The 19,743-nt window shown below is 42.4% G+C and overlaps 1 protein-coding gene across 13 annotated transcripts in view; it reads right to left on the minus strand.

Annotated features, from left to right (window-relative positions):
- SSBP3 (single stranded DNA binding protein 3) overlaps positions 1–19,743 on the minus strand; it is a 133,267-nt gene that overhangs the window by 28,557 nt on the left and 84,967 nt on the right. For 8 of the 13 annotated variants that reach the window (XM_067535656.1, XM_067535658.1, XM_067535654.1 and 5 more), the window contains exon 5: positions 10,869–10,958. The exons of the other annotated variants lie outside the window; for them this stretch is intronic. In XM_067535656.1, the coding sequence (XP_067391757.1) occupies positions 10,869–10,958 (90 nt within the window). The remainder of the gene's footprint in view (positions 1–10,868; positions 10,959–19,743) is intronic. 13 annotated transcript variants of the gene reach the window in all.

The raw sequence follows: 19,743 nt of genomic DNA on the forward strand, positions 1-19,743 counted from the left end.
ATTATGACGATCAACATACATTAGCTAACTTGTCTAATGGGATGGGGTCACTCCCACACAAACAAAACCCTGATTTAAAAAATGCTTGTTCAGGTACAAGACTAATCATCAGGGACTTCACTCCGCATTAAGAGGAAAAGAAGTGCTTCTGAGCAAGTGATCGCTGATCTCTGATTATTTCACTCTCTCTTTTACACTGTTCAGTCCAGTGTTCTCAGAACCTGTGAAAGCAGAGCCCCTTTTCAGAAAAATTAAACCCATTTCCCTTCCTAGCAGCCCTACTCCGGCTAGTTCTTCGCCTCATCCCCACTTTGAGAGGGGCTGGAGTAGACGTTCTTAAGGTAATTCCTATTCTTTCTTACATACTTTGATGAGCAGTGAATGTTAATTATGTTGATATTTAACATATCAGCATCTGACTTAGCACCCAATGAAATGAATAGAGCGGTCTGCAGCTTAGCTCTCATTTCAAGTTCTCTGCACTCTAGCAGATCTCTACTCTACGTTGCTTACGCTCAAATTCATATTTTGAAGATTTTCTTTGCAACCATAACAGCTAGAAATTTTTGTTAATGGAAGATGAGACTCTAGAAAACAATTGAGAAGTCTGTCCCTGCCTCCCCCCCCCACATACTTTGGGAAACAATGGTTTAACCCATTGCTTGATAAAAGTTTCTTTATCTTCTCTTAGGTACTTTTGAAAGACTTAACACAGTGGTCTCTGAAGACATAATTACAAGAACCTGTAGGTGTTTAGTCCATTTCTGTCAGCACAGCTCATTATCGTGGCCTTAACTAGGTAAACTATGAGAAACATGTTTCTTTTAAAGACAAGACAAATCTATACCAATAGATATAGAAGTTTTTTGTTGTTGCTGTTGTGGAACAATTAAAATTTCAATGCTGATTAGCTTATTTCCACTGTGTCTTTCATGAGCTCAATTTCTCAATGTTCTTGTGCAATTTTCCATGTTTAATATTTTACAAGCGATCATGGTTGCATGTGTGTGTCAATTTATGTTTCAGGAGTAATTTAGCACAAATGGATCATGTTTTATGGGCTGCATACTTTCAGATAATGGGTTTTTTATTTTTAAAAACATCTTCAAGTACCTCAGGGGTGGGGAGAACAATGAAGAAAGATATAACAAGGCCAAGTATCACGACAACCAGTTACCTACAATTTATACTTAGCAAAAGGAATGTATCCCATATTTTAAATGACATTTCTCTAGGTACAAATTCCAACATGAAAAAAGGGTACCCAAAATGTAATTTACTACAGTTAGAGAGGTCTGAATTGTATATTTTATTGGGTAGAAAAATCTAATCTAACCCCCTTTATAAAGGATAAAATTCTAAGATGCCAACAGAGAAAATTAAATCATTAATAAATTTTAGAGAAACTCTAGAATCTTCGAAATAAGTGCAGGAATGTATCAAAGAACCTTTAACCATTCTACCAGAAAACACTGCAGAGATTAAAGAGGCATTTTCCATAGCAGCAGATATAACCATTTCTCCCTACTTTATAACTCCACAGTTAATCACGACAACATTAGCAGTAGGTGAGATACATATTAAAGGCATCAGGCCTACTTTGCTATCCAGAGGATTAATGCTCTACTTTAATTCTAAAACCACACACACGCACAGTCGTCAGGAATGCAACCGCATTTTACTGTCCAAACGACAGGAAATTTTAAAAAAAACCTGTCTTGCAGCAGCGGCATGATTCATCATGTACTCAAGTTCAGGATACAGGATTTGGCAGCAGCTGCAGAAAATTCATGGCGTTTAGCAAGCCATACCTCACTTACTAGAAGACTCAAATAGCTGCCTGACCTATGGGCATCTGAAATGATGATTCTTACCTGCAAGTTTGGATTTAGTGTCCCACACGTTGCTGAACGTTGCTGGTTACTCTCCCTACTCAGTGCAAGTGACAGTCATGCAGGACCAATCCTGCTTTGGAACACTGTCAAATAGCTGTCTTCCACACAGCTGTGATGTTCCACAGTCATAGATGTTAGGAGAAGGAAGAGACCAACTCTAGGTCACAGAATCCGTGCTCCGGCAGTTTAGGATTTTTCTCTACAGTCCTTTACACGTGCTGTGGGCTTTGTGCAGCGATTTTGAATGTTTCAAATAATGAGGACTTCTCTCACAGCCCTTGGGAGACTATGCCACAGGACTAGAGTCTGCATTCTCAATTGCAAAACTCACCGTGCTCAGAAATGTCTCTCAGCTGTTGTAGTTTTGCTGCTAGTTTGGCTGGGGTGTCACTTTTCTAAAGCTATTTTGGAAAAATACTTTGAGTCTGGTAAAACTTCTCAATAGTCCTTAAGAGCCTGACTTAAATGGGACAAAGGCACCTAAGTCACTTTTGAAAACATGTAAATCAATTAGGTAGGTAGGTATTTGATGAGGTCAGATGTCAAGAGGAGAGGAATTTAAGATGGTGCTGGGGTAGATATAATTTCTCCCCTACTTTAAAACTCTACAGTTATGTGGCTGTATTCCTATTGTGTGTGAAGTTTGAGTGTTACTGCAGAACATCAATTCTCTGGATAGCAAGGTAGACACGACGCCTTAACATTATCTCACCTACTGCTAAATCACTTTCAGAAATGGAACTTTGGTTCTTAATTCACTATCGTACTTTCGAAAATTTCACCCATGCTCACTAATGAGCCACATGACGAAGCCCTCACTACAGAAAATACTTGTATCTCTTCCACACTGGTAGCAAAAAACTGTACTTAATAGAACAATTTTAAAGGACCCTTTAAAATAGTTCTATTAACTCAGTGAAGTTTGTGATTGAGATTTGACCACACCTATGTCAGGAAGTTTACCCTGAGGGCCAGTTTAATTTCTCTCTACATTTCATCCCATCACTCCTAGTATAACCTTAAGTAGATTTCTCCCGCCATCAAACCCTTTAAAGATCTATAGATCTGCCTCCTTAGCGCAACAATACGTCTCCTTTTAACCAATTATTCTGTCCCCCAGATCAAAAATTTCAGCAGCTGTAAGTAACAGACCACAGGAGCTTTGGGGAAAAAAAACCCCTTTCAATAACTCCTCTCTTATCTCCCTTACTCCTCAAAACATTCACCCAGCTATGAAGAGTTAGAGAAATCCTGGAGGGGTCCTTCAGAACCCACAGTAAAGCAGAAACTAAGTTTACTGACAGATAAGAATCCTCATTGTTTGGAACTCTCTTTACAACAATGCTATTTAAAAATACACCCCATACACAAGGATTTATAGGAACAGGTACTATCTGAAGAGCTTTACAACTTACTGCTTCACCTAGGGGAGAAAAGTCTAAACCTGCAACCACCCCTTAGTGAATGCCAGAAGAAACCTCTCTGCAAACCACTTCTTTGCCAAGGCCGAAGCTCTAATTAACGTCTCATGTGCTCTTCTCTTCTGGGTGCGGGGAATTCTTTCTAGAACAGTCATCTCCTATACACTTCCTGGTCCTTTACCTAAAGAGTTTGAATTTCAAAGGCTTAAATGCATCTTATAATTCTCCCCCACACAACCAAGCCTATCAAGAGAGATGGAACTCTTTCGTCCACATGAGAACTTTTTAGTGTCTTATTAGAATACCCAGTGGTCGCCACCCGCTACAGTCCAAGTCTGATTAGGTTAGGACAAGAGTTTGTGGGAGGAGTCTTATGTTATAATTCAAACAAAAAGAGCATATGACCTTTGGCATAAATAATGGATGGAGAGCCCACCTTCTCCCTGTAGGAAACCAATACAGCCCTCTGCATGCTCCGGCTACCAGCTTGGGAACTCTCCATGGCAGACAACACTGTTTAGAGAGACAGACTGCAGAAGAAGGTGCTTAAAAGGACAATGAAGTAAAAGGCTGCAAGGTGAAGGAACAAAAGGTAGCCTTCAAGACAGGACAATAATTCTTTAAGATGGCACAAATTAATACCACTACCAGGAGGAGAGATGCTGCCAGAAAAGCCTCTTTCCCTCATCTGATGGTGTGGATGTCAAGAGGTTTCATTTTAAAGGCATCTGAAAGCCAACCCACATGTGAATTCTCCTAGAAACTATTAACAGAAATGCCAGATGAGGCCAACGAAGCCCACTTTCATCTACATGGAATCACCAATGAGAGAATCTATTAGAAATCCCATCACACACAGCAGACATTACAAGCTCCCTGGAAATTCAGTCGGCAACTATTACCTTTCCCTGACAACCCCATTCTTTTCAGCCTTCTCTTGTCATAAGCTGAGTTCTTCAAAGCCAAGATGGGTGTATCTGGACACTGGGAGAGGAGATCTAGTAGGTCAGTGAAAGGTTTTAGAGGCTGAAGCAGCGTAACTGACTCTCTAAAATCAGTTCTGCATGGCTAACTTTCACCCCACCTTTCAAATCATTTTGTACAGCAGGGGAAGGCACAGGAAATATAGTACCTGGTAACCAGTTCTAAGTATGGGAATGAGTCCCTTATGAAACAGAGCTGGCAAGTTCTTACCAATCCAAATACTAGGGCAATGTTGGTACATCCACTGTGAATGCTTCTAGATGCACACACCATTCCCTGAGAAAAACTTGGTACCTGTATTGTGGGATCACACCATGACGACCTAATGGTACAGCAGTTTGTCTTGGAGCGCTGGAGACCACTCCTTGCTAATATATGGACGTCGTAAGCTTTCAGCCATCTCCCATGAACTGTCTGATGCACTAGATGTGTAGGAGAGCTGGAAAAATTGGCTGTTTGTCAAAAGAAGCCATGATGGATCCCATAATTGAGCTCTACACATAATGCCACTGCTTTCTATTCCATAGGAAAGCAAAGAGAACCACTGAAGGTAAAGTTATTCAAGTGCCCTGAGTTTCTAGGAAGAGAGCTCTGTTTTAGCAGGGGAAGCCTGGAATGGAGGCTTGGTATGAGGCCTAGCCAGAAAACAAAGAGCCCTGTAAGAATCAGACCTTGTCTCCCAAGAAAGGGGCAGCATTTGTCGCAAACTCTAAATCGCAGGTCTCTTGTATGACTGAAAACACTGTTCCTCAAGCTGGGCGGAACATCATTCCCAGATGTAAAATCAGATGGACAAAGCCAGCCCCAGCTGGGAACAGCTGGAAGACTAATACTACCACTGGTCTTTCGTCTCATCCTCTCTTGGGAGGAGGTCAGCCTCAGTTGGAAGGGAAGATGTAGATGCTGCTGGTGGAAACTGCAAATCCACTATAGGGTGCAATGCCCACGAAGCAGGTTGAACCACGGCTAGAAAGCATCACTGAAACACACCACTTAACAGAATTTTGAAACGAGACATTCCCATGGGGACAAAGAGAGATTTGATCTGTGCGTGCCTTTCCGGGGGCTGGGGCTGAGAAGTATTTTGGAGAGTATTTTCATCAGGCAGAACAAATAGGATAAGCCTTTGCCTCTGTATTTTCTTGCTGCTTCCTAGGATTCTCATGATGTTCCCCCTGCCTTGGAGCAGGAGACAGACAGGTTGTTTTGCCCTTCTCATGCTATCTAACAGAGATTGATTCATAGAGGTGGTGGGTGAAGGAGAGAGGAGAGAGAAGTTCTGTGGCTGCTGCCAGTACTTTGTTAATCTTAGGAGTCCACAGAGTAGCGAGAGGGTAAGAAATCTGTCTGAAATTGCTCACATTCCAGTAGAAAAGCCCACTTAACAAGGCTAACTTGTGAAAAATGGTGGTTCCTGATGTGGCAGCAGAAGGGAAGGAGATTCCTTCCGTTTCCCCTTAACTTCAACGTCTTTATTATTTGTGAATGAGCCAGCCAGCAATTTCTATTTCTTTAAGCCATCCTCTCCTAATGGCCTGAGGCTCCCACGCCTACAAAACCAGCAGCGACAGGGTTATAAGAATGGTGCACTGACCCCACTACGATGGGCTGACGGGAGAGGCTTCCTTCCTTGGCCTAGTGAAAGAGCCACGGTTGACTGGCTAGTCATGTACTTAATAAGTGCAAATATGTTTGGTCGATGGTGCGGCTGTTCTTTCCCCAAGGCAGGAGACAAACTGGGGAGGGAATGTTGCAGCTGTGGCAAGAGAGATAGTCTGGCATTCACACTCAGGGATCAGGATTCTTCATTCACATGCATTGGTGAGACAGCAGCAGCTCAACTATTCCGACGTGGGGAGCCCAGAACTTGCACTCTCTTTTGGTCTACCCCTATTAGCTGGTTAAGCAGCAGTCTGGTGTCTACACTACTAGAGATTTTCTGTTTTTTAAAAAACAATCAGTTCCCTCCCCATATTTTTAGAGAGCAAATAGACTGCCACTGGTTTATTAGCAAGCTAAGGCATATGCTGAGCTTTATTTCACAATCAGGAGTGATGTGTTTTTTCCTGAAACCCGAGCAGAAAATAAATGAAATGACAAGAATATCCAGTTTTTCCAGCACAAGAGAAATAAGCAACATAGAAGCACTCACAAAATTAAATAAGAGCTACTTGTTGGAAGTGTAATAATCAAGGCTTTAGACATATTAACGAGAGACATCTGCTGTGATACCAAAAAAAGGATGGCAGCCCTCAAGCTTCACCTAGGGGATCATGTGTTATATATAGCACCTCAATTTCTCCTCCATTAGTCTCATTTCTGTTTTACCAACAGGATTACAAGCTAGTAAACAAATGCATTTATTCTGGGTAATGAACGCTAAGGAGGCGAATGAAAAACGAACTTAGAAATCCCACCACCTTTCACAACTCCCAAGATCTCTAAGCATTAGGGGGCAGTATAGGAGCACTGACTAGCGATTGCTTTGTTATGGTGCATCTCTCACACTAACTGCTGATGCATAACTAACACAGCAACAGACATTGATTTATGTTCAACTTTCCATTTCATCAATGTGTGTACAGAGCTACATACAGAGTTCAAACTTTGGAGAGAAACATATAACCACTGAGTGTGTCTGATGATTATTATGTATGCATATGTTGTGTATGTATGTGTACAAACACGCACATGCACACTTGCATGGCATTTACTCATCACTAATAAGACCTTAAACTTTTGTTGGTAGGTCTAGAGCAGTAACCTTTCTGTCTGTTGCTAGGAACACGAGAGATCTCTTCTACCACTGTTGAGATTAGGCATAAATTTAGCTTTCTAACCAGGACGGGAATAGCTTCCCTGATCTTTTTGAAGATGAGTGAAGGGGGAAAAAAATGTTTTGTATTCTAGGTCACTATTAGTCAGAAGGGAAAGGGAATTTTAGCAGGTAACCATTCATGTGACCGTAGTTTGGACCACCTACACGCATGTGATAAACGTATCAAGAGCTTCCTGCCACCAGTTCATCAAGATTCTGAACTCACATACGTGTACACAGCACTTGCTAAGGTGTTTCATTTTTGGCAAGCTGCCCAGCAGCAATGGGGATCTAATGCCAATGCTTCACCATCAAGTGTCTCTCAAACTTTGCACGACTGAAGGCTCCATTTACCATTTGCCACGAGATGAAGGGTTGCAGCAAACTTTTACAGAACGGGATGGAGTGCAGGCATTCTCCACCACCGACTCTAATACGAAGTTGTGGCCAGCAGCTGAGGAGTTGCATGCTAGGACCTGTTGTCTCCCAGGGCCACCATCCTAGATTTCAGAACTCTGCTGGTCACGCATTAGGTCCACAGGCTATAGTGAAAATGGCTTCACGATAAGAGTTTTTACAAACCTCACCAGCCCTAGCAAGCCTCTTACCCAGCATCAGAATGCGAGAGACTGTTGGGATCATAACCATGTGCGCACTGTATTAAGAGCTACTCCCCCACAGTGATCCTCTGGCTTCAATCACCACCTCTATTCCAATACACCCAAAACTGGACCCTTAGTCTCTCCTACTCTTCAGGCTCTTGGCTCTGGAGATGTCCATTCTCATCTCTTAATGAATCAACCCCAAACTGACCTCATTTCTTCCTATAATCTCCATAACTCTACAGTCTGGGCTGATCTTACTGTTCTCTCTGACTCTTTTCTCCTTTCCCATTGTTGGTCTTGTGCCTCCTACCATGTACAAGTTCTCTGACCTCAGATGCCAGGTCTCTTTCTCCTCTAATCCGGCTAAAATTTAGCTTTCAAAGGCAATCCCTCCTCCTTTGGGATCCACAGTAACCCCCAGACCTTGCTTTCCTGAACTATCCTGGATCTTGTGTTATGCTCACTGGGGGAAGGGACCATATCTATGATTCTGAGGTGCTGTGTAAATTCATGCTATTCTGTCACTGACATTTTTTTTTTTGGGACGTTACTGGAATCCATATAAACCACGAATAGATAAAACCCAATGTAGTAGGTCAAGTCTGGAAAACAATTAGGGCATCATTAGAGCACCAAAGAACATTCCTTATGTTGCATGAGCTCAATGGTCTTCTATGATCTGATTCCACATTACGCCTTTACTATATTTTGGTTCTGTTCCTTGTCTCTTCTACTAGTCTGTGTATTCCCCACGTTATTAGGGTCAGGGAGGAAAACCCGAACTACTTCAATCCTTTGCATTTCCTGTGTCCTTCCAGGCATTGCCCTCTCATATTCAGTATCCTGTTCTTCAAAGATAAGAACTGAACCAAAAAGCAGCAATCAGCTCCACACTGAAACCCTCTGACAAGACTACACAGAGTAGGCAGGACTCTCAGACTCAAGCATACCAAAAGAGAAAATGATCTGAACGCCTAAAAAAAATTAAGGTGTTTTTGGTACAAAGCTCAGACACTGCTAAAACATGGCATTCTTTCCCGAGGGGAAGGAGATGGGACTTGGGGGATAGCTTTCAGGGAAGGAAATCTAAGGGGTAGAATTTGGGGGGGTGGGGGAGACAGGGGAAAGGAGCAACTTTTAAGTCAAATGCCTGACTCCCAATCTGCATCATCATCAGTAATCAGGGCTGTCCCTAAGGGGGTGTGGGGCCTGGGGTGAAGCCGGGACCACAGCAGGTCGCAGCTGTCTGCCTCTCAGCAGGTCCTGGCACGAAGGATGGGTCCCAGGGTGGTCATCCAGATTCGCCCTACCCTAGGAACGGCTCCCTTAGTAGTAGTCCTTCCTCTTCCTAGAAACCAAAGGCCATCCAGGATCCTTCCCTTCCCTTCAGATTTGCTTCTACCCCAAGGAGAGAGAATCAAACAGCTATGTTTCCCCTTAACACTACCAAGTGCTTGCCGAGGCAAGGTTGTATGAAGAATGCACGTGTGTGGTCTTTTGTCTCTGCTCAGCTCTTCCAGCCAGGCAGCTGGCTCACTGGAGATTCAGGGGCATAGCTTCAGAGCCCACCTTTCACAAGGACAGTAAAGCATGTGGTCCTGCCAACTACAGCAGGGATGTTGGGAGTCCAGCTAATCCGTGGCTGCACAAAGGAGGAAAAATAGCCATGGGCTCTCGCAACTGACAGTCCAGGTGAAAACGTTCTTGGAGGCAGAGCTAGTGTGGGAGGGAGCCCGTCAATGGAGACCTAGAATTCTGGGAGCCCACAGTGGAAGCCAGAAGAAGGAAGAAGCTTAAATTCCCTCTTTCACTCCTACCCCGTACCCCGCTTTGATTAAGTAAAATGTGTAACATTTAGATCTGCTCCCACTTTTTTTGAATTTCAGAACCCCACAGAGGTGCGAGAATGCAGGCCGGAGTGGGGCACCGAAGGGCTGACTCCTCACCAGCCAAATGAAATTTAAACCCTGGAAACATTTGTTAAATACAGGGAACAGAACTCCAATTGCTGGCAGCGGCTATAACCTGTGAGGCATCATCTCTTTTCTGTTTGTTTCCTCCAATATCAGAGAGGCTTATTACAAGATTGGTAACCCTGAAACAGGCCAATCAATATTAAATGTTTTTATTTTGACATAAGCATGTTCAGGAAATGGGATCTTTTTTTGAAACAATCCCCCATCTCCCCACGCATGCACATCAACTACAATACTGCCATAACAAATCACATTCAGTTTATCAAGTTAAGCTGTCTGTTGCCCAAGAACTCTCCTGTATAAAAAATCATGAATCCAGATAACAAAAGCAACTGGCCAGAACAAATATTGCCACCGACAGCCAGCCCATTTGTTACACGAACAAGCACTTATTCCTCAAGAAATAAGATCATAATGCACCAAGATTTTACATGTAGCAACCAGCACATATACATGGCATACAAAGAGGTTACAAAGAAATTAAGAACATCTTACAAGTAATAAATCTTAAAGCATCCATTCCAAATGCTCTTTAAAGTCCTTCCCATTAAGACCACGCAAAGATTATATTACCATGTCTTGAATCAGAGCAGAAGTAAAATGAACCATGGAAATGGAGGACACTTACAAAACTCTGACAGACAAATTCTTACAAGGTGTCTCTTTGACATGCAATGATTTTTGACCCATATTGAATCTGCTTCTGCCTGTGGCTACAATTTAAGCTAGTGTTTGTTAAATGTGTTCAGTGATTGCAGTTGGAAAAAATCAAGTGGTTAACCAGAGGGAAACTGTTTCAAGAATCAAAATCCAGAATGTTTTGAATTATGCACAAGCCTGTTATGACCGAAGAATAAATAAAATCTCTACCCAAAAAAAGCAGTTTGGAAAAATGTCAATTGCAAAAAAAAAAAAAAAAAAAAAAAAAAAGCCAGTAAGATAAATTTGCTGTGCTTACAAAAAGTTATGTGGAAAAAAAAAAAGCAGAATGTTGCAATTATTTACAATTGATTGGCTACTTCTGGCTTTCTTCATTAAAAAAATTAATCAAGAGATAAAGCAGCAAACTATTTTCTGGGACCCCCTTAGAAACTGCAATGTGACATTAAGGAGCCACGGACACGCATGCACCACCAACACAAAAAAGAATCAGGAAGTTCAAAACCTACCTGAAAGAAACCTGGAGGGATGGGACCTCCTGGCATTCCATCATTAGGAGGAATGTTTCCAAGTACTGGACTTGGGGCTGCAGCTGCGCTCTACAGGACACAGAAAGAGGGACAAACAAATTGATTTCATGTCAGATTTAAAAGGCAACCTCTCCTGCCATACCCAGCTATATCAATTAACCCACGACTAATCACGGATAGCATCAGAGGGGTATGAAGAAATCAACCCTCACGTTCTATGCCTATTTACAGAACACTGTGCTTAAGTGCTCAGCCAAAATGGAAGCCAATGATGGCCTTTAGGTTTAATATCTTGGGACCAAATGTTACTCAGTCACATCTGTGCAAAACCCAATGACTTCAAAGGGACTGCATGGGCATAGCAGAGAGCAGAAATTGACCCTAGAGCAACTTTTTAAATAACTTTTAAACAACACCATCGATCCAGTTGTGGTAAAAACATATTTTAGAAATGCAACAGTCATTCACGGTGAAAGAAATCAGCAAAGATGCCCTCACGGCGGAGGAATCATCATTAGCTTTGATTCTCATTTTACTCTTCATCCTTTGGAACAAAAGCACCTATGTCTCCTTCCCTACTGATTTTCTCCTCACAGTTCACCAGCAAGGACTCTGAACCCACTCTCCAGGGCTTCCAACTGACCAAACACCCCATCCCCCCCAAGCCTCCCTTCCCATTTATTTACTTCCTTGTTCCTGCACCAGTGTTCTCTCTGGGATCAGCGTGCTTCTGGAAATGGAGTTTATGTTATCCATTAACAAAGAGGAAGAACTCATGTTGCAATTTGTTCAGGGCCCTGCAATAATTGAGGCTTTTTTTTTTTTTTAAATTACCAAGATATTTAATATTGTTAATTCACCAGAGAATCTGATTTTGGATTCTAATGTGTCAAATTTGGAATGAACTATTAAAAAATTTGAGACTTTGCTTTATTTTACCAGATTTGCCATAGTTTGTTTTGCGCTCTGTCTGCCAAGAAGATGCATCCCCACCTCCCCTGCAAGTGTGTCATTTTATTATAAGTTTTCAAGTAAGTGTACTGTAATAACTGCAAATACTTCAGCTCTACATACAGCCCCTTTTCTCCAGGCCCCTTAAAAACTTGTGCATTTCCTTGCATTTTAGTTGCTCGGAATGTATTCTTGTATCTGCAAATGTCTTTGTCGAAAGCCTTTGATTTGGCAGACAAATGATTTGGTTTTGCTCAGTATCGTGGGCAAACCATTGTGTACAGCAGAGACTGCAGATTACTAGTGTGACAGGGTCAGACCAGATGGCTACCGGAGAGTTCTAGAAGGCCGATATAACAGCTCCAGGATCAGCAAGTTGCTTTTCCACTGGTAGCTGAGCAGGGGTTACTCCAGGTTAATTAACACACCTGGAGCCAATCAAGGCCCTGCCTAGGACTTGTTAAAAGCCTCCCCTCCAGAGAAAGGGTGTGGCTGGAGTTGTGAGAGTGAGGTGAGCTACCAGAGTGTGTGAGCAGGCAAGATGCTGTCAGGAATCAGGAGGGTTTAGGAGCGGGAGCAGAACGCTGGCAGGAGAGAACCCGGCAGGTACGAAGACTGGGAGAGGGAAAACCCTGCCCGAAGAGGGCAAAGGACCTTTCCCAGGCCTGGAGGAAAAGACCCTGCCAGCAGGGGGAGATCAAACTGGACATTTGGCTTGGCACTACCATGCCCAGTGAGGCTGTCAGAGGTCAAGAGCCTCCCCTGGCAAGGAGGCCAGGAAGGACCCCCGTCCGAGCAGGGTACGCACATTAAGTCAAGGGGCACGGGGAAGTAACCCAGGGAAGCCAGCAGCTTTCCCGAAGCCGCAGCACGAGGCTGCTACTTGTAGAGTCCCTGGGTTGGAGCCCGGAGTCGAGTGAGGGACCAGGCCACCCCCTACCCCCCACCAGCCATTCACTGGCGGGACAAGAGCCCCAGCGAAGAGGCAAGCACCTACAAGAACCAGAGACAGGACTGGGAGCCAGCAGGGAGCAGGCATCTTAGAGAGGCTGTATTACCCTCCCCCACCACTGGAGGGTGGAAGAAACCCTAAGGGGTGAAGCAGTTCCCTGACCTACCGCTAGAAGGAAGCGCTGGACCCACCAAGGTAGAGGAACAGTAGATAGCATTTGTTCCCATTTAGCAACCATTTTAATATTTACGTTGCTGGGCAAAGGGGAGTTCTCTGGCATGCAGACCGGCCCCGTAGCTGGCCATCAAACAGAGAACTGGGTTTTGCTGGGTGAAAATTGGCCATTTTTATAACAACGTTAGGTAAGGTAAAGATAAACAGCTGCAAGACTAAACAACCGAGCAATCACTTTCAGTTTATGAACCACTCGCTCCGCTTTGGCCTTTCACCCGTGGAAACAAACTTAAAGATCTTCATTTAAATTTGGCAGATTCTGCTTGTGTCAAAAGAACAGCAGCATGCACTGAACTGGCCTGCTACTTAATGTAATTGGCGGTTTCTGCTCTAAAAAGAAGCAGCATTATGTAAGGCTGCTTCTCAGAAGGAAAAGAAAGAATTCTTCCCTTAACACCACAGCTGACAAAATTGTCTCTTTTAGGTCAGGCATAATAATTTTGCTGTTAAAGCAATATTAAAAAAGCAAGACACCCTCATTTATCTGTAGACAAGAGAGCTGGTACTTTCAGTACTGTTTTAAAGACCATAGTAATTTGAAAACCAATGTGATCAAGTTTATTGCAATCAGTGATCACTTTCCTCTGAATTTTTATAACGAACTCATGTAGTAGATGTTACATAGCACAATTATCACTCTTTTCCTCCAGTCATTTAAACTGCATCCACAAAGGAAAATCCACACGATATCAAACACAGTAAGATCTTCTTTCCTCTTGGTTTATGGCCTACATCTATAAGTCTCCCCTTCCCATCAAAACTTCTCTATAGACCAACCCTGGAGAGTCCATTTTAAAAAAAGGGGAAACTGCGAATCTTCTCATCTCTGTTTATCGTAATTTATGTGGTGAGGATGGTTTTGACAAAACAAGCAACTCAGAAGGTATTTGAATGGGCAAAGTAAGTGTGAGACAAGTCTGGAACCAACTGAAAAAAATCACTGCATTTCAGCCAACAAAAGCCCCATGATTGAGTCAACAGCAGTGAGATTTGGGTTCAGAAGTCCCCATCTGACAATAGCACATCAACCAACTGAAATCACTCCTCCAGAGTCTCTCTCTTCTATCCTTCACTGCAAGTGTCATTGCTTGTATGTATTTAAACAGGGAGAGGAGGGAAGCCAAGCCAGCTTAATAGCTCTTAAATTATTTAGCCAGTTTCAGTTTTTGGTAGAAAATGTGCCCCGAGGCTAACAACCTGTATGCCTGGGTTTCAGTTCAGTGTAATTTGAAACTGCCAAGCTATTTACACCTTGCTGAGAAAAGGCCAGGCTGTTACCAATGCAAAGTATAAAACCCAACACAGTAATACTGAGAAGCAGGACTAAGAAAGAACCTATTGAGCATAAATAAAGCACGTCATACACATAGGATCATTTATTCTGCAAATTTTTTGTGTTTCTGAAGGAAGAGATAATGGCTTGGTTGTGTGGGGAATGCCCCTTTTAGCGAGGGCACAGGAGGGCTTCTGCACAAATTAGTTCAGAAGGAACCTTCGTGCTCCTGACATTTGTTTTAGGTTTCCCTGCCTTTGCAGGCAGTCAGCTCCTGCTCCACCAGCATGTGCATGTGCAAGTCACAGCTATTATCTGCTCCAGAATGGTTTTGGGGCTGGCAAGTCGGGGTGGAGCAGGGGAAAATGCTGTTTAGATTGTATGGATTTGTAGTTTGCCCCACTGCCTGCATCACATTTTATAACCAAATCAGTATAAAACATTGTATTAAACATTATAAATAATAAGGATCTAAAATAGACTGGCTGCTTCTTCAATGTCTTTTAGCCGGTAGATGGCAAAAACCTCACCGCAAAGACATCCACAACAAATATCATAAGCCACTGCTTTCACCCTTGCAAAACTGATTTGGACCAACAGTGATTTAGAGGGTGGATTTTGTTTTTGTTTTTAAACCCAATTTTTTAAAAATTGGATTTTTAACGAAATTTAAAATCAGATTTTATTTAAATACAGGGGTTTTTTTAAAAAAAACAAAAACAAGCCTACTTAAAAATACATTTCAAATTGACAATCTATGTTAAAGCTCTAAACTTATTATAAAAGTTGTTTAAATTAAAAGTCATTTTAAGCAGTCCATGTTTGTTGCCAAGTTTTAAAGAACGACAAACCACTGAACCAATGGAAGTCAAGCTTTTGACAGCCGTAGCCTCTTCTTCAGGTGCAGAGGGAATACTCTCTTCAGTTCAGTTTATTCAACTAGCTCAGTTCAGTGACTAGTTCATTCAAAGTTAAGAAACCAGTTAGGAGCTGAAAAAGCAGGAGAGCTTGTTTATCTCATCCAATCTAAATAAAAACCAGGTGTGAGAGGATGAACTCTATTAGTTTTAAAAATCTTGAAGAACATGGTGACCAGAAACAATCAGCTCAATTGGCTAACTATAAAGTTTAATTGTTTAATAAATCAGTTAGCTTTAAGTGCAAAAATTTGATATTTTTAAAAAGCATATCCAGCACTTAAGATAATTTTTTTTTACATTACATAAAACTAACATATGCATTTTTAATTGAATTTGAATTATCATTCCAGTAGAACTTGACAAAAACCATCAGTAAAAAATTAATCTGGTAAATAAGGAATGCATTATTTACCATTTTCCTGACAAGATTAAAAATCTGAACAAATGTAAGTTAAAACTATGTAACTGCTTAAATAAGTTTACGTACACACACACCCACTCCCAGTTAGCAACAAGTAGTGAAACAGTGTAAAGACTATGTTTGGTTGCAAATCAACCTGTCTTAATGGTTACCAACTAATGAGAATCAGTCTCTCTTTAGGAAAATAACTAAAAAGGACAAACACAAAACATGGATTAAAATTGATGATTTTCTTGCTGATTTATATCATGAGTGAAGTCAGTGATTTAAATTGTTTTTATTTAAATTAATCCATCCAGTTGATGTACAAAACTAGATTATGAATGCTGAGCTTCCAGATTTAATAGCAACTGTCAACGCTCAGGTGGTGCTACCTAGACCAGTCTCTATAGTACTGGTTAGAACATATTAGCTTTTTTTTTTTGGATGGATCATACATCTAAGTGGCCCAATGATTTCATCATCAAATATCCATGATGTCTCATTCCGGTATGCAGTGAAATAGATCACATCCCACCCCACCAACTATGATGGCCATAAGTGGCTCTCAAGACTACAAACAGGCAGGTGGAGGATTTACTTTTAAAAAATTATTTCAGTAAAAAGTAGAGGGTGTCTTAGATTAGGAAAGTTTATACCAGAGACCATATGTGGTCTAACACAGTGGTTCTCAACCGGGGTGTGTGTGTGTGTGTACGCGTGTGTGTACGCACGCAGATGTCTTCCAGAGGATACATCAACTCATCTAGTTATTTGCCTAGTTTTACAAAAGGCTACATAGCGAAGTCAGTAAAAACTAAAATTTCATACAGACAAATGATAAAGTAAGCAATTTTTCAGCAATAGTGTGCTGTGACACTCTTGTATTGTCGTCTGTTTTTGTAAGCAAGTAGTTTTTAAATGCAGTGAAACCTGGGGTACACAAGAAAATCAGACTCCTGAAGGGGGTACAGTTTGAGAACCACTGATCTACTGGGCAAGGTATCTGGAATGGGAGTCAAGAAACCTTTCCTATTCATGGCTCCACTGATCTGCTGTGTAATCTGATAAAAGTCACTTCACCTCTCTGCCTTTGTTTTCCATCCTATCCTTTTTGTCCGTCTTGTCTATTTCAGCTGTGACCTTACTGAGGGAGTGACTCATGTATGCGTACAGCCCCTAGCAAAATAGGGCTCTGATCTCTACTGGGGCCTATCAAAATACAAAGCATAAGTAACACACTAGAACAGTGTTTCTCAAATAGTGTGTTCCGCAGGCTGAGTTGAAGGGTTCCGCGAAAAAGCAGAACCGCGCCGCCGAAATCAACACAAATCACGCGCCGCCGAACAGCCGTGAATGCGCTGCCGAAACCAGCCTACACCGCGCCCCGCCGAAAAGGGGAAGATTTCCTGGACTGGTCGGCGGAGGGTATCGCATGGCCGCGCAAGGGTGCGGCGGCGAAATATAACTGAGAAACACTGCACTAGAACAAACCCCTAAGTTATTACTTAGTCCTGCCTTGAATGCAGGGGACTGGACTAGATGACCTATCAGTTCCCTTCCAGTCCTACACTTCTATGATAAGTGAATGCTGTCCCGTGCAACACAGGGCTTGCACCAGTGCAGCCCATCTACTGCTGCTTCAGTGCAAAAAAACCCAAAAAAACAAACAAACAAAGAAAGCCCCTCAGTATAGACAAAGTGTTAGACTGTTGATTGAGTTTCTCTCACTCACCCATCTTCCCCCTTTGCTGCTCCTCTGCTCCTCCCACCCCCATTTGTAGAAGTTACAACAACCTCCAGTTGTGTCACATCCTTTGCAAATGGCTCTAAAGCAATAAAGAGCCATGTAGCCCATCACTGCTGTCCCAAAAAATAAGCCTCTCCTAAATTCAGCACTATTCAAAGTCACTGGTGTGCTTCAACCAGGCTGCCTTTGACACACATGCGGCCCCATCCATGCAAGCCTGTATTTAAATGTGACCTGACAACGGAGAGGGGGTAAAAAACTGCGCCTGTGCCTTGGAATACTACGGATGACATCACAAGTACCAGGAAAGCAAAAGCTGAATGACAGGGGAAGTGATGTTTACCCAGGCTGTTTAAAGCCTAGTTTTTTTGTTACCACTTATCTACATATCGCACTCAGGAGAAAAATGTTCTTTCCCTTGGGGATTCAACACCCATTCAGCCCAAATTAAGGGCTGAGAATGCGACATGCATCAGAGGCAGAATCCTCCAGATAAAATAGTGAAGACCAGATCTGACATTCTGGGTATTTGTACAGTTAAAAATAACAAGCAGGAAAAACAAACCCACCCATTGCAGGCTGTCTTTATACAACACAGAGCAGCAAAAAAAAGGGCACAAGCCCAATTTCTCTCTCCTTTTCAGGTCAGACTTTAAAAGTAACATGAAATCTTAATTCGAGCTCACTGAACATACTGCAGTTTCTCTGCAAGGCAGATGAATGCTTTTAATGAGAAAATATATAAGACCCAGTGCCAAACTGCAGCAAATCCACTTAAAATTTCCTTTATAAAGCCCTCTATCACACAAAATGCGTCTCTCCGAAGGCAGGCAGGCATTGCAATAAAGCTGCCAGGCAGTATTTTATGGTTTCAAGAGATTTCCAGCACTCCATAAACCCTTGGTGGGGAACCTCCCAAAGCTGAACAGATCCCAAAGCATTTTAGAATAACACAGTTCACATATCTGAGCACTTCAGGGCCCATCTACACTGCAGAAAAACCAATGTGCCATGGAGAGCGGAGGTGTTGCGCTTTGACTGGCCAGTGCCGGTGGGGAAAGAACACGTGGTTTTAGCACCATGTAAGGGGACCTAGGTCAACCTCAGCTAAAATACTCAACTATCAAGGGTACATTACCCTGTTCAGCACACACTGGCAACATCATCATCATGGCTGCCCTAAGCAATGGCAGAGAATCATGCACCACAAAATGGGTTTTGCTAGTGTAAAAAGACCCTCAGTCTAATTTAGCTACTACATCTTCCGGGTTGAACCAGAGTATTTCATTCTCTAGGCGAGAGTGAAGGAGCACAGTAAATGGGGCACAATGCAAATGTTCTCAAGCATGTGCACATTTTCCATGATACATACCCCCCCCTCCCCTGTATATATAAAGTTCCGTGCACATGTGGCACTTGGCAGAATTTAATAATTAAAAACCCACACAAGTGCCCTGAGCCCGTTGCAGGATTGGAGCCAGACTGGCCAGTACTTGATGAATGATTTAAAAGGCTGCAAAATGAAATTTTACTTTTTAATTCTCCTCCCCAAATCCTCTGCTCTCCAGTAACAACACAAAGTTAAACACTAAAGTCTCTCTATACAACAGCCTACCTATGGCCTTGGAGAAATGGTATGTCACCAAATGCACAGGCATTTGGACCAGCTCTGCAAGAACATATTGCATGAATGAACTGGCAGAGGCACCAGTGAAGAGCCACTACAATGCCATCAGGTGCCGCACTAACATGCTCTACATCAAACTGCTGTCTCCTTATCCACATCTGAATCTATTACTGGCCCCTTGCATTGCCTGGTATCAACCAACAGCCTGTCTGAACTATGTTAGCAAGTCATTTATTCTCTCTATGCTCAAGTCCCCCACTAGAAAAATAGGGCTTCCTTCCCTCCCATCAATTGTCATGTCTATTTGGTTTGTAAACTCTTCAGGGCAGGGACTCTTTCTTAATGTGTCTTTGTATGATCTTGATTGGGACATTTAGGTACTAGAATAATAGAAATCATAGTACAGAAGGGACAGCAATGGCGTAGGGTGATACAAGAAACTAGGAACAATGGGAACAAATGAAAATTTAGGCAGGAGATCAGGAAAAGGTGTTCCACCCAAGAAGTCTGGGCAGAGAGCTTATCAAAGGGAAAGGTGCTCATTGATGGAGACACTTAACATGAAAGTGAGCAAGACCATAGAGATCATAGAATCAGAGATGTAGGACTGGAAGAGACCTCGAGTTATCTAGTCCAGTCTCCTGCACTCAAGACTGGACTATGTAATAAACAGACCATTCCCGACAGGTGTTTGGTCTAACCTGTTCTTCAAAACCTCCAACGATGCAGATGCACAATCTCTGTAGG

This window comes from Emydura macquarii, unplaced genomic scaffold (genome assembly GCF_026122565.2).
Source record: "Emydura macquarii macquarii isolate MOO-44397 ecotype Brisbane River unplaced genomic scaffold, CSIRO-AGI_Emac_v2 contig_3506, whole genome shotgun sequence".
NCBI classification, from domain to species: Eukaryota; Metazoa; Chordata; order Testudines; family Chelidae; genus Emydura; species Emydura macquarii.